The sequence below is a fragment of the Myiozetetes cayanensis genome, unplaced genomic scaffold (genome assembly GCF_022539395.1).
Source record: "Myiozetetes cayanensis isolate MyiCay16 unplaced genomic scaffold, myiCay2020 scf5-8, whole genome shotgun sequence".
Taxonomy (NCBI): Eukaryota; Metazoa; Chordata; class Aves; order Passeriformes; family Tyrannidae; genus Myiozetetes; species Myiozetetes cayanensis.
In genome coordinates, this window is record NW_026087742.1 from 4,119,032 (window position 1) to 4,137,916 (window position 18,885).

The 18,885-nt window shown below is 46.3% G+C and overlaps 1 protein-coding gene across 2 annotated transcripts; it reads left to right on the forward strand.

The window, feature by feature from the left end:
- Window positions 1–598: 598 nt before the first annotated feature.
- Window positions 599–15,017, forward strand: LOC126649494 (uncharacterized). Of its 2 annotated transcripts, XM_050333692.1 has the most exons (8): window positions 599–675; window positions 1,511–1,789; window positions 3,795–4,043; window positions 7,274–7,411; window positions 8,021–8,140; window positions 9,510–9,604; window positions 12,554–12,728; window positions 14,866–15,017. In XM_050333692.1, the coding sequence occupies exons 1-7, from the start codon at window positions 615–617 to the stop codon at window positions 12,692–12,694; spliced, it is 1,083 nt and encodes a 360-aa protein (XP_050189649.1). In that variant the 5' UTR covers window positions 599–614; the 3' UTR covers window positions 12,695–12,728; window positions 14,866–15,017. The 2 variants fall into 2 exon arrangements, with proteins under 2 accessions (XP_050189649.1, XP_050189650.1); XM_050333693.1 differs by lacking the exons at window positions 12,554–12,728; window positions 14,866–15,017 and having other exon boundaries at window positions 9,510–12,051.
- The last annotated feature ends 3,868 nt before the right edge of the window (window positions 15,018–18,885 follow it).

Sequence of the window (18,885 nt, forward strand, 5' to 3'; positions counted from 1 at the left end):
GGAGCTCTTTCCTGCATGTCAGGTGCCATTTGGTCACTAGAGGAGCCCAGCAAAGTTCAGGCTGGCAACATATTCTTTGGGAACAGAGGGAAAGCCTTGTCCCACACCTCCTCCCTGCTGGTGAGACCCTCCATGAGTGAGTGTTGCTAGTATTTCAGAAAACCAGCTGGTCTGCATGTGCAGTGCTTTATCTGACTGAACTGATTTCTCTTCCTTGAATGAGGATGCTGTACTTTGATAAACTAGAAAAGGATGAAAGAAAAGGTTTCTTTCGCCTTTGCCTGGTCTTGGTGTTAGCATCTTCCTAAGTGGGGTGAGCTGACCTGGGGATATTTTTGTCTCTCCTCTCCACTCAGCCCTATTTCCACACACGCAGTTATCTCCAACCTGCGGGACTTACAGAGCACACAGTGGCTTGTGTTGGTTCAGCCTGAGGTCAGTCACCCAAAACCTTGCAGGTCTATTTTGAACCATCATTCAATCTGTCCATTATGGAGTTTCTTTTTTTTTTTTTTTCCCCACTCTTGCTTCTGACATCATTTCCTGAACACTATATTCACTGAGCTCTGTAGCCAGATTGTCCTCTCAGCATATGATGCAAGGAGCTCTTTAAAATGGATTTCGGCTCTCCTTTTACTCTGCAGTGCTTGCTGGTGATAATAACTGTTACTCATGGTAAGTGGGATTTCTCTTTATGGAGTTGGCACAGATTTGTCTAGATGAGCAGATGCCTTAATTTTGCTTTAAGATCTTTTAAGGACTCCACCAGGTTTGGGGCGATATCAGATAATGTAACCGCTAATGCATGAACGGGGCAGTCAGACCAAAGTAAGACAGATTATTTTTTTTGTAAACGAACGAAAACTAACAGTATTGCACTTTCCGGGTGTCCTGCGTCCGTGAGAGCATTTCAGCGGAGAACGTGAAGTCCTTGTACACACAGGGCTGGCTGGAGAGCAATGTGGTCCTGCTTCTGATTCTTGGTGTGACCTTGGTTTAGTCCCTGAGCTTCTCTTAACCATCTTTTGAATTTTAAGTGGCAGACAGCAACTTAATAACGCACGAGGATACTGGGAGACTTGTTCCAGTTAAAGCCTCGACCTTACTCTTTGGGGAGAAGCAGCTGTGCAGGCAGCTGCTGTTTCTGCTACCCGCTGTACAGGATCCATGGCACTGATGCCTTGAAGGTCTTTACTTGCACAGTCTCTCAGCTCTGATGGGGGATGGTAGATGGTCGATTTAAATTTGGGGAGAGAAAAGACCAGCTGTTCAGCCTTTTGTTTCCCTTTTTGTGCACACCATTCTTGGGTTATCGAGGTGGGGGGAAGCTGACCCTAACAGAAGGCATCCCGCTCCTCTGATTTTCAATCACTGGTGATCCAACCTGTCACTAGGGTTGGGTCTGTCCCTCTTACGTCTCACCTGGGCATTTGCCTTTTTGGGAGGTGGCTGAGAGGGGATGGATGGACATGGAAAGCTTGCTGCCCACGCTCTGTGCCTCTCCTTTCAGGCTCTGCCACCCGGATCGGTGTGCTCAGTGGCGGCTCAGCAGTCTTTTCTGTGGGAAACCAAAGCCTGCAGAACCTCTCCAGAATGAGCAAGGGGGACGGGGTGTGCTCAACAACTGTCTTAAATGACGCTTTGTTGGCCAAGTGTGGCAATTCTGCCTGTAGATGCCTGAAATGGCTGAATGGCTCCCTGGAGCTGAAGAGTGTGGAGAAAGAGGATGAAGGAAAATATGAATTTGTTTTTCCCAACACCACCAGTTACTTTGCACTGGAAGTATTTGGTAAGTGGCCTTCTTAGCAACAAATAGCTTTTGAACTTGTGAGCCTGGTTGGAAGCTTGGTGCCTTGAAACTCCTCCTAAGAAATGGCTTGAGCCTGCAGGAGCTATAGGTGCCTGTGGAAGAAGGTTTTTTAAAGCTTCTGGCACACTCAGAGAGCAGTAGCGGTCAGTGTAAACTAAGACATGCTTTTTGCATCCTCTTTGTGTCTCCTGTCTGTTGATCCTTCCGTGAAGTAGCCAGTCAGTTGAGTTCTGGGCTATTTTCCATGATGTAAGAGGTAGCGGCAAGAAGTGTTTGTAAAGTCAAACTTACACTACGTAGAGACACGTAGCTGGAGATTTCAGTCTGTTTCCAGAGCACTATTCCTGATGGCTCTTACAAAAGCTGCCACTGACCAACAGCATTTTGCTGCTTGTGGACACCTGCTGGACATTTTGCTGCTTCCTTAAAGAGTTAACCCTGCCTGACTTGGCTCTGAAAGTGGAACTGGATTTCTGTGCAGGTCTGGGTTGAGGTGTGCTGGGGTTTCCCCTTGCTTCATGCAACTGAGGAAAAGTGCTAAATGCATCTGTGAGTGATTCTTAGCTACCCTTGATGCAGCTTGGGGGTCAGCATCCTCCAGGTCTGTCCAGAGACCAGGGACAGGGATCTTACCCATGCCTCCCCACTGTTCTCCTTGTGGCCTCAGATTTCCTGCTCCCTTTTGTGTGCCTGCTAATCCACCTGCAGGGTGCAAAGACAGAAAAAAAGTCACTTCTGCACAGGATCCAGCTCACTGCTTGTGGTAATATGGAGAAGGCTTCAATGGGTTTGTCCCCCTGCAGAGTAGTGTTCCAGGCAGCCAGTGACCATTGCTCCAGTCCTCATCTCCACCGTTCCTTTTGCAGGGCTTTCACTTACACAAGCTTCTAAGATAAATTGAAGCGTATGAACCTGTAATGAAAATGTCTGAGCAAACTGATCTCAGGGAAGACAAATGAATGCTCCCCCCTTTTGGGTGCAAACAGGCAGATCCACGGTGGAGAGTGGGTCAAAGATGTGACTCCTCGGCATGAAGAGCAGGGGCTTGAACTGGAAGTAGGCAAAGACTGCAGAAGTGTCCCGGGTTTAACCTCCATTTCAGTGGATTTGCTATGGGGGCTTTTGTCTCCTCCTTATGTTCTGTTGCCACACCTAAGGCAGGGAAACAATTTTAAAGCAAAGGTGTTTCTGGAGGCATGAGTTTTACCTGAAGATGATGTCCTAGTTGAAGAAAGTGATTTCTGAGCTTATTTGCATGGATGGACGTTCTCTAATATTACTCCTGCTGTCAAAAAACCCACACCACTTCTCTGTCTAGTTTGTATTTGCGAAGTGACAAATGTAGGAAAGAGGTTTGCTCCTTGTAGTAGACTGAGAGAGAGAAATTCAGGGAAATGTAGTAAGAACAATGATCCATTGCTTCATTTTAAAAAGTCATAGTCTGGGTATCCTTTCTCACTGCAGTTATCTGGTGTGAGTTCCCATGATGGGCATGATTTGCATTAGTTCCTCTCTACAGTGGAAGAAGAGGCAGAGTGACAGCAAAACTACAAACCTCTGGGGGAGGAAAGGGCTGAGTCTGCTCTGAAGTTATGGTTATCTGCTGATTACAGAGAAAGCCTCTGGCTGGCAGATTCTTTGGATATTTCCGCAATCCTCTCAGATCAGGGGCTTTTATTTTTGGGGTTTTTTTTCAATGCCAGTGAGGAAAATGAAGAGATGCCAGATTTTTGTCACATCCCCAAAATAGGGACCAAAGAGTCACTAGCAGCGTTGGGGTGGGCGCTGTTAAGCATTTCAGGGTTGAGTGCAGGCACTGAGGGGTCTGGTTACTTATTTCTGTGCTCCCTGGCTACCAGTAAATGTGGTGGTACTGAGATTGCTGGTAAGGGAAGCTCCTGTTAAGCTCCTGTTCACTGCTAAGTCCGCTCCTCATCTCTGTCTTTCCTCCTTGTTCCCATTGTCCCATGCTGTGTGTGACCAGAGCCGACCATTGGGATCCAGTGCTTCCCTAATGGGACTGCAGAGTTGTCCTGCAACGCGACCAGCACTGAGAGCATGACCTTTCGGTGGCAGCTGAGCGGCAAAGAGCTGAGCGCCCCTGGGGCTTGTGTTAAGGACGGCGGGAGGAAGGTTCGCCTGGACAAAACCGTACCTGGGGAATTTGTGTGTGTGGTGTCCCACGGGAGCAGTGTCACGAGGACCAGGCCTGTTGCACTGTCTTGTAGCTATGGTGAGTAACCAGAAAATCTTCCTCTTGGTCTCTTCCAGCAGCAAACTGAGGAGTTGTTGGTGTCCTCAAAATACCGAACTCCTCTGCCCTCTGGCAGCTGCCTTTTAGACTTAGCACATCCTGCCTTTAGAAAGTGACCTCTTGACTTCTTTCTCCCTCCTGTGTCTTGGACTGACACAGCCTACAATCACTGATGGGATGAAAGTTTGTTCGGGAGGTCCTTTTACCCAACTCTGCAGCAAGGATGAATCTCTATCTGTCTGTTTTCCTGCTTCCCAGTGATAGAGACCTTGCACCCTTCTGTGCACTGATTCTCTGTGCCAGTTTAGAAACACGTGCTGCTTCCTACTCTGACATTCATCCATGACCCTGATGGCCTTCCAGTTTCTGTGCACCCCTGTAAAAACACCTCTGCTAGTTCAGCCCTGTTGCTCCTGGACTCATCTAAGGTGTTTTGCCTCATCTGTTTTCTCCCTATCTCAGGCCAGAAACACAGAGATTTGTGAGTCTGTGCAAACGTTTCTCCATCAGCCCCACATCATCAGAAGTGGATAAAGACACAAGTCATTTACTTATGAAATGTCCCTGCTCAGACGTAGCACTGCGAGAAGGCTGAGACTTTATCCATTTGCAAACCATTCATAAATGCTTGAATGAGGCCATAGTTTAATGAGATGGAAAATCTGGATCCTTGGGTATAATTTCATTTGCACCTTCAGTAGAGAAGGTTATTCTGCTCTGTGGCAGTAAAGATGGTTATCAAAAATTACATCAGAGCTACACACATAATTTAACCACAAGGCTTTTGACTAATTTAGCTGTAATTAATTTAATTACCTGCTGACTAGAGAAATCGTACTCTCTAATAGCACCTGTCATTTTAGAAATTGTCAGACACACCCCAACTCTGCAGCGCATACTGTCTTTTCTTCTGTAGCTGGCATACAGTTGGTGTGAAAGCAAACTCACTGGCCCAAACCCCGTGGCCAGCGTGCTGGCACCCAGCAGAAATGCCATGGGCTATTTGTGCCCGGTTGCATTGGCACCACTGGCCAATCTGTGCAGGTTTAGCATTTGTGGTTGTGGAGCAGTGATCCTGGCTTTGTCCAGCGAGGTTGGCCGGAGGCCGCTCAGCGTGGTCAGACCCAAGTTGGCCGCGGCACTGGGGAACGAGGATGTGAACGCACATGAGCTGTCCAGTCAAGCCCTGTGACAAACCATGTGAGTGCTGAGAGCTACCATCGTCGATTCTGGGTGGCTGCCCAGTCCCCTGGGTGCGATATCAGTTCCCATTTCCTCTTGAAGAGCCCCCAGGGGAACTCAGTGGTAGCTCTGTTGGGATGGACATGCTCATGAACATGTATTTGGAAGGCTCTGAGAGAAAGAAAGCGGCATCAGTTCTACTTTAGTCACCAAATGCAACCACATTTGTAAAATGTGAACTAAAGCAATTCTAAATACTAGTAAAATAAATTGAAAAACGAGTTCATGTAAATTACTTAATGACTAAGTAAATATTTTTGTGGGTTATTATTTGTTCCAGACCAAGGGCTGAATTTAATTTTTCTACTGTAGGTGTAAGATCTATGTAAAAACACCTGTTTGGGCAACCTGTTGGCTGATGATTAATTTTGAATAATTGCTACTATAAAACAATTTCGCAGAAATGCTGTGAACTTTTCAGACATGAAAGGGTTCTGAACACACAGGATTTAAAGAAGAGGATTCAGAACTTAAGTCAATGTACATAAAAGACATTTATTGATTCATTACTTGTTTATTGCTAATTTTTAACACAATATTTTATCTCAAGAAGACCTTTTCAACAAATGGCAAATTTTTAGGGAAAAAATTCAGAAAAAATCCAACTAATATTCATGACTTTGATAATATTCTCTAAGCTTTTATCAAAAAGGAAATAAAATTATTAGGGAAATTATTTCTGATTTGCCTAAAGTTTTCTCTCGAGTATGTTTTTTTGTTTTAATTTGGCAACTGTTCCAAAAGAAACTGGAAAAATGACTCTGAAAATACTGTGAGTACGTGTGGTTTCTCACACAGGAGCACACGCTGTTGTTTTTACTGTCCTGGTGAGTGTGTTGACTATGACAGCGTGTAGCATGACTTGGAACATTTGAAATCCTTCCCAGCTTCTGGAGACATGGAGCAATTTGTGCTTTGGAGGGCTGGAAAATAAGCTCCAAATGATCCTGTTGGTTGCTGCTGTGCAGTGCTGTGCTGTGCTGTGCTGTGCTGTGCTGTGCAGGCATGTGTGCAGCTGAAAAGAAGTTAAATGATTCAGAAAAGGATGGCATAGGCTTACCTAAGGAGTTTTAAGGAATCTATATTGTAGTGATAGTGGAATTGCATGGGGTTTTTTTCACATGAGAAGGAGAGTTTTCCTCCTGGCTGCCCCAGGCTAGAGCAAATTGTCTCAGTGAAGGAGCAAGTCTGGATGAGTTTCTCTTTTCTGCAAGTGTGTGATGCCCCCTACCAGCTTCCCTGCTCAGCAGCAGTGAACGTGCAGGTCTGACCCGTCAAAGCAACCCTGAGCAAGGGATGCTGAGCTGGGTAATAATTACCACCGACTTGTGCGTGGCCTTCTGCTCAGCCATCTGCAGCCTTCACCTCCTGCTGGGGGTTTTGCATCATCTCTGCTGGGCAGGGGAACAGAGAGAAATTCTTCTCTGAGCAGCAGTGAAGTTGGTTTCCTACAGCTCTGGCTCAGGTGGCTGCAGCCTTTGGTGCCTGAGGACTGCAGGCTCTGAGGTTGGAGCAGTCCTTTCATGGTTGTCCTAAGCAGATTCTCTGGGCCTAATACAAGCTCTGAGGGTAGACTGCAGCTTTTCCTTCAGCAGGAGAAGCCTCCCTAAGTCTCCCTCCTCTTCTCAGCTGCTTCTTTTCATAACACTTGTTGAAATGTAGTGTCTTTTAAGCCACCATCTTCCCTCTTAATCTTGATTAAAACTTAGAAATTATCTCAGATGTTACTGATCAGAGCAGGCAGAAATTAGTCACAAAACCCTGTTCTCCTGCTGAAAAGTTCCATACCATACTTAAACATTGTGATGTAACTCATGCTCTGCCACAGTTCACTATATTAGCTTCCCTGATCCAAACCAGAGAAACACTTCTTGCCCACATGCTCTAATCCAGCTGCAGGGTTACTCCCATTGGGAGAAAGAAGCTTGTCCACTCTGGTGCCTAACAATGCCATGTCCTTCTTGCAGGAGACTTGCTGCAGTACCCGTGGTTCATTTACATCCTGGCAGGGTGTGCAGTGGGTGTGCTTATCCTAGTGGTGGTTGTGCCCTCAGTCGTATGTTGCTGCGTGAAAAGGAAACACAGGTTCATCCCTGTGCCTTCAGGTGAGTGAAGAATGCTGTGACCCCTTGGGATGAGTTTCAGAGAGGACTGCTTATGCAGGCTGGGGTTGACACAGCCTCAGAGTAAACTGGTCTATGCTGGGTGGCTGCTTGTCCTCCAGCCTGTCCTCCATCGATCCGGTGGAGCAGTAATCTGCTTGCTGACAGGTGGTATGGCCAGGGGGATCTTGAGTTAAACCTTCCTTTCCCTTTATTCACCTCACACTTGCCACTGTGTGCTCCTGGCCAGACAAAACTCACAGCAACTCACCTTTTCTATGGGCAAGAAAATTGAGCCTCATTCCGGTCTGATCCTGGAATGACCTGAAGGTTTCTGATGACAGTCCTCTGTCAGCACCAGTCCCTGAGTGCAATCTGCCCGTGCCCTGTGAGGCCACCTCAAGCTGTGAACCTGCCAGCATGGCCAAGCTGGTCTGTGACAGGTTGGTAATGTCCCTCTGTCCTCGGCATCTGTCTACTCTGGGAAGGGAGCCAGTGCTGCTTGAGGAGGAGGCACAAAGGCGTTGGTGGTCTGGCATTGCAAGGGATGTGCTGAGGCTGGAGGGCTGTGGGGGGCCTCTTCCCTTCAAGTCTCCGGTTTTGGTTTTACAGAGGAGGAGAAGGATGATGGACTAACCATGTCAGTGGTGTCCAGTGAAGGTGTGAAGAGCCCCCCCAATGGAGACCACGTCGAGGCTCAAGCTGCCCAAGCTGACCGCCCTCCAAAGCCTGGTGCGTCCAGTGACTTTTCTGAAGTGGGGCAGATGCCTTGTTTAGGAGGATGAAGGACACGGTGTATGTTTCAAGGGTGATGGTGGTGGAGGTGACTGTAGAGAGGAGTCTGGGGCACACTAGAACAAGGAAGGTGCTGCATTTTGTCCACATGACAGAAGCCACAGCAGGTCATTTATCAACACCTTACTCTGGCTCAGCTCCAGCACAGGGGTAACTCCCACCCCCACCCAGCTCTGAGATGTAGCAGCAGCCATCCCATAAGCATCCCACAGAGAGGACTGCCAGTGACTATCTATCCCAATATCATCTGTGTTAAAACACACATCTCAAAACCAGCAACCAGCCGAAACTTAGCAGTTTTCCTGCAATTTTATCACCCCTCTCCCCTTCTCATCAGTAATGTTTTATAAAAATCTGCATTATTTTTGTAAGCACTCATCTTCAAGACAGCATGAACCAAAAATGCTGAGCTGTAAATACAGCTAAATCCCATCATAGCCATAGGTTTGTGTATTTCCTTAAATTGAGACTAAAGCGGGAATACAATCACATTTTTAATTCTTCAAAGAAATCGAGCATAAAACCCCTACAGCTTTAGCACAATATGGTCAAGAGAGTGCAGCGATAAAAACCCTTCAGAAATCTCCTGTTCTGTAAGTGCTTGATATTAATACTCCCACTTTTTGCATTATGTTTCCCACAATTTTGTTTCATGAACACAAATGCTGGCAACACCTTCCCTACTAATGCACTGTCATCAGCTGAAGTAGGTTTAGCAGAGACATCATGAACTGGAGCAATATTACATAGGTCATAGCCTGGTCTCAGCACTGCCATCTCCATGTCTGATGTCCTTCACTGTACCGCGCACAGCCTCCAGCAGCTCAGCTGTGCTTTATGTCTAACCTTGGATGCTGCTTTACTCTGCTTTCAAAATATTAAAAGCTACTCATGCACATAGAGCAAGAAAGGAAAAAAAAAAGTGCTTTTCAGGTCACTGTTTAATATTAATATACTTCAAGTGTAAAACTTTCAATAAAAAGTAACAATTTGACTAAAAAAAGTAGCCCATATTTAAATTTTTTACAATTAGGTAAAAAGCGGAGGTGTGTGTAGAAAGTAGGGGAGAAGGTTTTAAATGTGTGCCATTAGCCACCTTTAATTATTCAGATGTAAGCGAATAGATTTGGCTGTTTTGGTACTAAAGGTTTGGTACTAAAAGTACTAAAGTACTTTAGTACTAAGAGGCCAGACATCTTCAGTGCCCAAGTGTCTATAGACATGATGGATATCTCAGTAAATGAGTAGTTCCAGGACTGTGAGCCATGGTGTGGGCAATAATATAAACCATTTCTCCTTTTTCCAGATGCTGCCCAGACTGGTCCAGGTGTTGAGGCCCAGCCACCGGCAGAAGAAAACTTAGCAGTGCAGATAGAAGCTGAGGAACTGCCAGACCCTGAGGTCATAGTTGATGCGGAAAGCCAGGAAGATGCCTCAGACTGTTTCCCGGATCTAACTGATGACTGATCTGACATGCTTGCTGTTCCACCCTGAAGCCTATGACACTTGTCCTTTGCATCCCATAGTCTCATTGTGTGTAAGAATTAGTCTGACAAATTTCAGAAGGGAAAAGATGTGAGGTGTCAGACCCTCTAACCTCATTTTAAAAATAAAAAAGAAAATATAAAGAAAAGCACACCGGTGGCTTCAAGGCCACACTGCCGTGAGCTGACAGGTTCACTAACAAACAAAACTGGGCAGCTCCTCGATGCTTTGCTTGATAACAGAGCTGCAGCTAAACTGTGCAGCCCCAGGTGACAGCCTGAAACAAGCTGGGTGGTTCCTCCTGCTCCCTGCCCACCCAATGCCTTGCCATGTCTTTGCCAGCCAAAGACAGGCATGACATGATTGTGGTGTCCTGCCAGTCCCAGACATAAAGAAAGGACCTGCCAGAAATTTCCTGAGAAAGAAAAAAAAAAAATCTCGGGAGATTTCAAGGCATTTTTTCACAGGCCCTGCAAAAGAAACTCAGTGGAGGTTTCAACCAGGTATCTGTGTGCAGGGTGTTTATCTGAGCTCTGGACCCCCTGTGATCTGCCCCTCACTGCTTGTTGCCTGGGACCAGGAGCAGTCGTGGGGGTTGGAGGGTGATAACTGGCTTTGCTCACCTTTTGGTGCCCTTTCACCAGAGTCCTGCTTGGGTTACCTGTGAGCTAAACCAACACCAGCACCAGCTTGCCTCCCGCAGCAGAAAGGTGCTTGGGGCCTGGGTGTACAACTTCGGCAGAAACATTGATTATAATGCTAAGATTGTTTATCAGTGCAAGCATTAGTGCCTTCAGTGTAATGGTTTAGCTACTGCAAGCTGAAACTGGCCATCTGCCTGTGCATGTAGGCTTGTTTGGTGCTGTGCTATTTGCTCAGACAGCAGCAATTTATGGCATCTCTTAGGCAAGTCTTGCTGCTACACGTCCTGTTCTGCTCAGGGGAGGTTTGCATGTGGAGCAGCTGGGGTAGACCTGCAGGGAAGAAGGATGAGGTGAGGAGAGGGCAAGGGCTCTGTCCCAGGCAGCAGGTAGCTGAGTCCCTGGCACAGCTGCCCTGGGACTGCAGGATGCGCTGCCAGAGTAGGGTAATTACTGCACAAGACAACTTTGATAGTCAGAAGTGAGGCATGTTGGTGTTAAACTAGCCCAATGAGCTAGAAATGCATGGTGTAGTTACAGCAAAGGTGGTACATATTGGGATCAAAGGGATGGGGGGGGTATATTGCATCCCTCTCTTCCCTTGTCGTTTTGCCCCTGTTTTATACTGTGCTGACGTTGTGCTGTGATTCCCTTGGAAACAGATTTAAGATATGCCTTGTAAATACCATCCAACAAGGTCTGAGAGTACCCCAGCAAAATGCGGGGTAAACTGAACTCTTCTCTTCCAGGTGAGGGAGCTGGTGGGATGGCTGCACACTTCCCTGGGAGTCCTTCATCTCTGTGTGTGTGCCAAGGCTCTGCATCAGTGACACCCAGCCATAGGTGGTTGTTCTTGTTGTTTCCTTGTCCCGTCATTCTCTTTAAAAGATTTTTGGATCTTGTGAGCTGTGTTGGTGGTGACTCAGCCCATCTCTTTTTTTTAGGGCTGCCACAGGAATCGGATTTTCCACAGTTAGGAGTGAAATGATAATTCTTTTCCTTATGGTGCTGCATTATCTCCTTTCAGTGCAAACATTCCTCAAAGGCTATGAGTTGAGTGACAAACATGTGACACTGAGTGCTTGGGGTGGCAGCTGCCCGTAGGCAGCGTAGGAGCAGCTGGGAGAAGAGTGTCAGTGGGTCAGTGCCACCAAAATAGGGGGGCAGAGGCAGCTTTGCTTTACTTTTGCATATTCTGGCAGAGGCAGGCAGGGGACAGTCGACTCCAGCATATGCTTTAAAGGCTGAAGGGTGCTCTGAGGTGCACTGGAGAAGGTGGCAGTGTTTAGGTGCTGAGGGGGAGAAGGCTGGGCCAGCCTTGTCCTGCTGGGCTGGTGCATCCCAGCTCCAACTCGCCCTAGTTCTGCCTTCCTGCTGTCAGCCCTGGGAGGGCTGGGGGTGCCTGGGTAGCTGTTAACACCATCACTAATCCCAGTCTGGAAAGGATTTTTCCCATTGAGATGGGAGTATGAGATGTGAGAGGTCTTTATGAGGCAGATGGGACATGGGTGGTTTTATGTCCTTTCCCATTGAAGCTGCCATTCAGCAATGGGGCAAAAGTTTCTGTAACTGTGGGGTCAGGAGAGAAGTGTTGCAGCCTGTGCTCTTCCTTTAACTGTATGTGTTTGTGCCCAGCTATTGTTTCTTTCTGGTTCCCCCTCCCCCTTTCCTTGCCATGGTTTTGTTCCAAATAAAAAAAATAAAAATCTGTTTTCTAACTTGTTCTAGAAATGTTAAAGTTTTGTTATTTAATAATTCTTTCTGGTTTTCACCTAAAATACGGGCTGATTTTCAAGTTTTTGCACAGCCAAACAAAGGAAAGTTGATAACAAGTTACTGCTGACTAGAGCTGACTTGGGCAGCCTAGGGAACAGAGTCAGCCTAGAAGAAGCTGCAGGACAGTGGTATATAACTAGTCCCTGCTGGAGTGTGTGTTAATGTGCAAGTAGATTTGTGTGCATCATTAGCTTATCAAGCCCTGCTCAGGTGTCTTGCCTGAACTGTGAGGTGCAGGGAAGGGAAATGGTCTGTTTTTATCCATCTATATTTTTTTGTGACACCTAAGCCACCTTAGGTGTGAGAGAGGATGCCAAACTGCATAGCAGCTTCTGCAAGGAGGCGGTGGCTCATGCCACCTTTAGACAAGTGGGCCCAGATTGGTGGGTAAACCAATGTCACAGAATCATTGGTGATAATATCAAATCCCTTGACTGTGCCATTACAGGGTTATCCCTGGAACAGTGGTGTGACTGGACATGGGTGCTCCTGTCCTGCAGCCTATGAATCCAGCACTCTGAGAAGCCACATGCATGGATTTGCAGTTGTTTTCCAGCCTGACTATGGTGCTGCATCACTCAGGCAATAGCTGAGACACTTTCCAGGTTGGGGCTGTCTGACCGGTAAGTCATGGTTTAAAAAACCTTCTAGATTTTAGGCATGTACGTGGTAAGTTCGTTTCACTTTTTATGAATTATTGCAGCTCATTTCAAAACAAGCAAACAAGAAGTTTGTGTGTAAGTCAGCTATAAAAGACAGTGTCACACATAGGTATCTTTAAAAGCATTTTCTTAACATGAGCCAACAAATTCTGGTGGTGCTGTAAGATCTAAAGTGCAGGTATTACTACGACCAGGCAGGCAGAGATTTCCATAGGTAAACACCGGTGACAGAAGAGGGCAAGAAAGGCAGCATCACCAATTTCTGTCTGAGGTGGAAGCAGACCTGGTGGTGTGTCTCTGCAGAGGTTTGGATTAGTATTTGGATATTGCTTGTGCCTTCTGCCAGGCTGCTCAGTGCCTGGGTGCAAACAAGCCCTGCCTGTACTTCACCACCCATATGAAACACTCTCCTCTTGTTCTCTGGTGTAAAGGAAGCTGGGAAGCAACATGATCACCCAGTATGGACCCCGTGACCTTTGACAGCCACTGACCGCGTCCCACATTGGTTTTGTTCACAATAAACGCTACAGTTCCTTTCTGCAAGATTACATGACTCATCTCTCAGGCATAGGATGTGGCTGGAGGCAGCAGGGGAGTCTTTACCGAGAGCCTATAAGGCCCTTAGATGAAGCCCTTCTGAATATTTGTGTTTTTCCAGCAAGCAAGTAATAGAATCTTTGAATGGTTTGGGTTGGAAGGGACCTTAAAGATCATCTAATTCCAAATGCCCTGCAGTGGGCAGGGATGTCTTCCACTAGACCCAGTTTCTCAGAGCCCTGTCCAACCTGGCTTAATTCTAATCCACAGTTTCTCTGGGCAGCCTGTTCCAGAGCCTCACCACCCTCACAGAAAGAATTTCTTCCTAATATCTAATCTAAACCTACTCTTTTTTCAGTTTAAAGCCATTACTCCTTGTGCTATCACTACATGTCCCTGTTGGCAGAGGCTATAGTATAAAGTGTATATTTTATAGTTAATATAAATATAGTTAATATTGGAAATTCTATGCAGGATTTCTAAAACTCACCTAAACTGATGGTAGTGGTAGTTTTAGTATTGTCTAACACCATGGAAACTAGAGGTATTACAGACCAAGAATTACTTGGAGGCAATTTTCAGCAAATCTTTTGGAATTGCAAATGTGTTACATTAGAGAGAGAATTATTGTCTTCTCCCCTATCACATGCAAATGGAATAAAGAAATGCAGCTGAGTGCTTATCCTCTAGCCAGCATCGCTGTCTCGGCTTTGGTTTATACAAGTTCCTCTTTGAGGGCAAAACATATTTTTCCAAAACTAAGGAGTGAAGCAGTTTTGAAAGCTTTCTTTGATACCAAAAGTCATGTAGCAAGGTACCTTCAAACAAACAAAAAAATTAAAGAAAAAGTTGTTATGATGCTGTTTTTGTCTGTGTGAAGAGAACTGCAGTAGTGACATCAACTGCACGACTTGGAGCAAAGATCATTAAGAGTTTGTGTTGCACTCCCATGAAAGCTTTCAATCACAGAGCAATAGGGCTCAGCTTTCTCCTCTGAAACAACAGACAAACCCAATAGTGAGGGAATTTGGGGCAGCAGGGGTGGGATTCAGAGATGTGTGTGAACGAGCAGTCAACTGCTTGGCAGTCAGCCCCGATTCACCTTGAGCCGACCACAAGGGGGGACGGAGGCTTTTCCGAGGTGGCACACGGAGCCTGGAGCAGGAGTTACCTGCTGGCTGGGACAGCCTCTGCTGCTCCTGTGTCTCTCATGTCAGGATGAACGGTGACAGGACAGAGAGAGAGCGGGGATAATGATGAGACAGAGTGACTGCAGTGGAGGATCCAAGGGGAAAAAAGGGCACGGGCTTAATGACTGAAGGTACAGAAGTGGTGGTGAGTAATGGCAGACATAGATGCTGATCCTTCCCTGAAATAGGTGGGGAGGCTGCAGGGTTCTAAAGCAAAGTCTGTCTCCCATCATCCTGCAGTATAAAATATTGTCCTCCATGTTGCAGTAGGCTTTTTAGTGTATAAGAGAAAACAGAGGTTTTTAATGTTAAGTGAACATGTTTCCAAGATGGCTTTTGTAACTTTTGCAAACTCACCTTCTTCTTCCCAGGAGTCTCAGTCTTATCTCTACTTTGGAATGTCCTGAGAGATACCTGAAAGTTTCCCTATTGGTTGTAAACCCTTTGTTATCACTGGTTGGTTTGTAAGGCCTCCTGAACTCCCAATGGTCACTTTGTAATCCCCCCAAGAGCTATTTAAGTCGCTACCCAGAACAATAAACTCTCTCTGCCTCCTCGCTGCTGCTGTCCTGTGGTCTCTGCGGGGGCCATGGAGACCTCGGGGAGCGGGGAGGGAGGAGAGGCACCTTCCCCTCCAGGACTAGAGGTAAAGGGGAAAAACCTGATGAGCAATTTGCAGGGAATGTACTTTTCTAGTTTTGATAGGCCCATGAAGGGGAAGAAACACAAATCTTCTGATAGCAGTAAACAGGAAATAACCTTTTCTTCTCCCCCATCTCCTCTCACTCAACACTTGTCAGGATTTTCTTTTCTGATGTGACTTTCTGGTACAAGCTTTGCCAGATGAGATGGGAGAAGGGTGATGGGAAGGTGGGACCCCAGCCAGCTTTTTAGATACTCTGAATAGAGGTAAGAACATGCCAGTTCCCTCTCTTTTGGATGCAAAGCTGGATCAGGATTTCTCTTTCTGCCAGAGGAGGCCACCATGAAAGCCATGCAACTTCAGCTTCTGTTTGTACATATTTTGGCCCAGCTGTTGAGGGTTTGGGGCTCTTTTTCTTAGATGATTTAGTTTCTGATAAAGACTTTTGTTTCCTGGCCTTTTGTTGAGAGCTCAAAGCTTTGCTATTTGGCCAATACAAAGACCCGTTTATAGCTTTCTCTGGAGAACCAGATGTAGATGGAGAGGTTCCTCTTTGCTGGAGAGATTAGTAGGAGTCAACACTGCTGTGAATTTTATCTCACCAATCTTAAAAAACCCCGATGGTTAAACAGCCTCAGCATAAGAGGGAGGTAGATGCCTGTGTTTATACCAAATGAGTGATGCTGCAGAGGTTAAAAGAACATCCAAGATAACACAGATAACCATGGCAGCTCTAGTTCCAACCCAGTGCATCTTAGCCGTGTGAGCACAAGGCATACACAGTAACTTTCCATTGGGGCTGCACTGTAAACTTGCAGCTCTGCAAAGCACCCCCTAAAGTTCAGCAAATCCTTACTGAGTTACTGAAAGCAGTGTATGTAGGCAACATGAGAGACAGGTAGTCAACAAAAAGGCCACTCTTCCATGATGGAAAAGAAGCAACTGGAAAGAATGGTGACACCATCCTGAGCTTGACCACTGAGACTCTGCTTGCAACAAGAGGTGCTCTGAAGGGAAGGTGCTTTTAAAATGGTGCTTTGTAGACAGGTAGTTGGGAGCCAGGATTCACCTGGTTCCAATTACTGGCTTTCTTTGGACTGGTGGGATGACCTTAGCAAGCCACATCAACCTCTTCTGCCTCATTTCCCCATCTGTAATCCTGGGGTGATCACCTAGGCCAGCTCTGTAAGATGGGCTCAGTCCTGTCTGATCCACAGCAGCACCTTGCACCTGTATGCGAGTGTGGCTGGGAGCCGGGAACGCCCACAGGGTGCTGCCTGCCAGGATCTGTGCAGGCTGCAGTGAGCACTGTGGTCCAGCTGCCACAGGATGTCTAACTGCACGGGATGTGAGGAAGGAGGTTTACAAAAAATAGTCTGGTGGATGCTGCCTCTGGTTAACCTTGCTAACTTGTGAGGTTTCCTTCTGACTGGCAGGAGTGCAACAGAAGGAGTTGGGTTGCAAGTATTGCCCTGGTAGAAATACCATGAAAAGCCACAACTTGCCTCCAGTGCCCCAGTGCTCACATGTGCTGCACAGAACATCCCGTGCCTGCCTCACTGAGACCTTAAAAACCAGCAATTCTCAGAAGTGCAATGACACAGCACCTTAGCCATTACTATTCCTGGGTGACAACGGCAGCCGTGGGGTGGAAATGTTTAGAAACCCGGGCGGCTTTGTGCCTGTCCCTTCCGCAGCTGTGGGAGAGGCCTGCCCTCTGCCAACATCCCACTGCCAACACCCCACTGCAGCCGCCCCGTGCTTCCTGTGCAGGTGTGGTGTGTTGGCAGCAGATCTGAGCGTGGCTGGGATGGGAATGAACCCATCCTGCCACCCTGTTGTCCCTGCACACCTAGGCTGGTTAGCTGGCAGAACTAGGTGGGGCGATGCATTGAAATGGCTGTGTGTAGGAACAGACAAATATCAGAGAAGCCAAAACCAGGTTCACAGAACACAGGAAACTTGTGGGACCAGAGAAGGAGCAGGGCAAACTGAGCTGCTAAGTCGGAATCCATGCTGAGCAGAAAAAGTGTGTGCTGTGCTGGATCTCATGGCTCCAGACAAACATGGTGCAAAGAGCATTTGTACAAGTGATGTGAAAGACACCAGAACTCTCTTTTTCTTACTTCAGTGTGTAGCAGCAAGACTGTGCTGACAGGTCACTGGGATGTTTCTGAGAAGTTTACTTCTTAATTTCCTGGTGATAAGGGTCAAACCTCCTTATATGCATGTATGGGGCCACACAGTGAGCCTTTATTTGCTATCATAGGTCCACTGTCTTTTAAATAAACTACAGACACAGTTGACAGCAATTTTGGGATCCACAGTGATGCTTCAGAGAGGCTTATCCAGGTCTTCTAGGAGAAGGGACATTTTATGCCTGCATACCTGAATGCCAGGGACTGCACTAGTAGGACAAATGCCAACAGTGTCTTGCATTTGAAGTGAAGACCACCTTTTTTGTGTGGGAACTACATAAGGACTATTCAGGGCCACTCCTAGGAATAAATGCCTTTAGTACTGAAATGTATTATCCTGTGTCTTGTGCTCAGTGTCCTGGATCACTTCTCATCCTCCCACCTACCCATTTTGGACTGTCCCTCACTCCTCTCTGAATTTATAATAATATAATAGAATTAAACACTGTAAAAAGTATTGATTATACATGCATTTTTTAAGCTGATGATTTCTGGAGAGTGTTAGATCTTGAGCAAAAGATTACTTTGATGGTAGTAACAAGTTGTCTTTCCTGAATATATTTCTAAGAGCAGCTGTTCTAATATTTTTTCTTAAGGTAGCTTCACTCTCCATCCACCCTCTTGTGATGAAGAGGCATATTGTAGTTAATGCAGGTCTTCGTGCATTTACCACTGTTAAGACTGAAAGAGGCTTTTCTGTTCATTTATCTGGCTTCTTGTATAAAACAGATTGATTGCATCATACCAGAAAACGTACTTGGATTGCTTTGCAGTAGTAGTTATGTCACTGAAATTACTAGAACAAGGTGCTGAAAGTTAGATCCTAAATCTAGGATCATTACAGATGATGGAAATTACCAGCAAGACTGAAAGGCACCATCTGCAGGAATAACTGACAGGATGCTGACATCTGCTCTAGCCTCAGTCATCATTGTGGACCACAGATTGCCCGACTGCTTGGTCTGTGGGGTTACATTCCTTCAGACCAGAATTGAAGTGGGTATCTTTTGTGAGGTTTGGCTGTTGACACATGCTTACAGGTGGAAAAAAAGAAAATTACTCTGAGAGAGAACACTTGGGGTTAATGCTTTAACGGTATGAAGCTGTATAAGGGAAGGTTTAGGTATATATATTCGGAAAAAGGCACTCTCAGAGGGTGAGTACTGGGTATTGGAGCAGGTTTTTTGAGGAAGTGATCACAGCCTCAAGCCTAACAGAGCTCTAGAAGTGTTTGGACAATGGCCTCAGGCACGTGGTATGATTCTTGAGGTGGTTCTGTGCAGGGCCAGGAGTTGCACTCGATGTTCCTTGTGGGTCCCTTCCAACTCAGGATATTCTATGGATTCTACGTGGGATTATGGACATTGCAAGGGAGCCATTTCTCTTCAAATAACCACCTGAGTACTATTCTGCATGACTCAAAGTTTGAAAGCTTCCATTTGCATTTCTTTAGAGAAAGATAAAACTGTTTGTGCAGACAACTGTTTCAATATTGGTAGCATGTGTCACTATTTCTGGGATATTTCCATTGCATACAGTTAAATCAGTGC

Coding starts and splice junctions, on each gene's coding strand:
- LOC126649494 (XM_050333692.1), top strand. CDS start 615: ATGGATTTCGGCTCTCCTTTTACTCTGCAGTGCTTGCTGGTGATAATA. Junction 676..1,510: donor GATAATAACTGTTACTCATG/GTAAGTGGGATT, acceptor CTCTCCTTTCAG/GCTCTGCCACCCGGATCGGT. Junction 9,605..12,553: donor AGGAACTGCCAGACCCTGAG/GTCATAGTTGAT, acceptor GTGCCATTACAG/GGTTATCCCTGGAACAGTGG.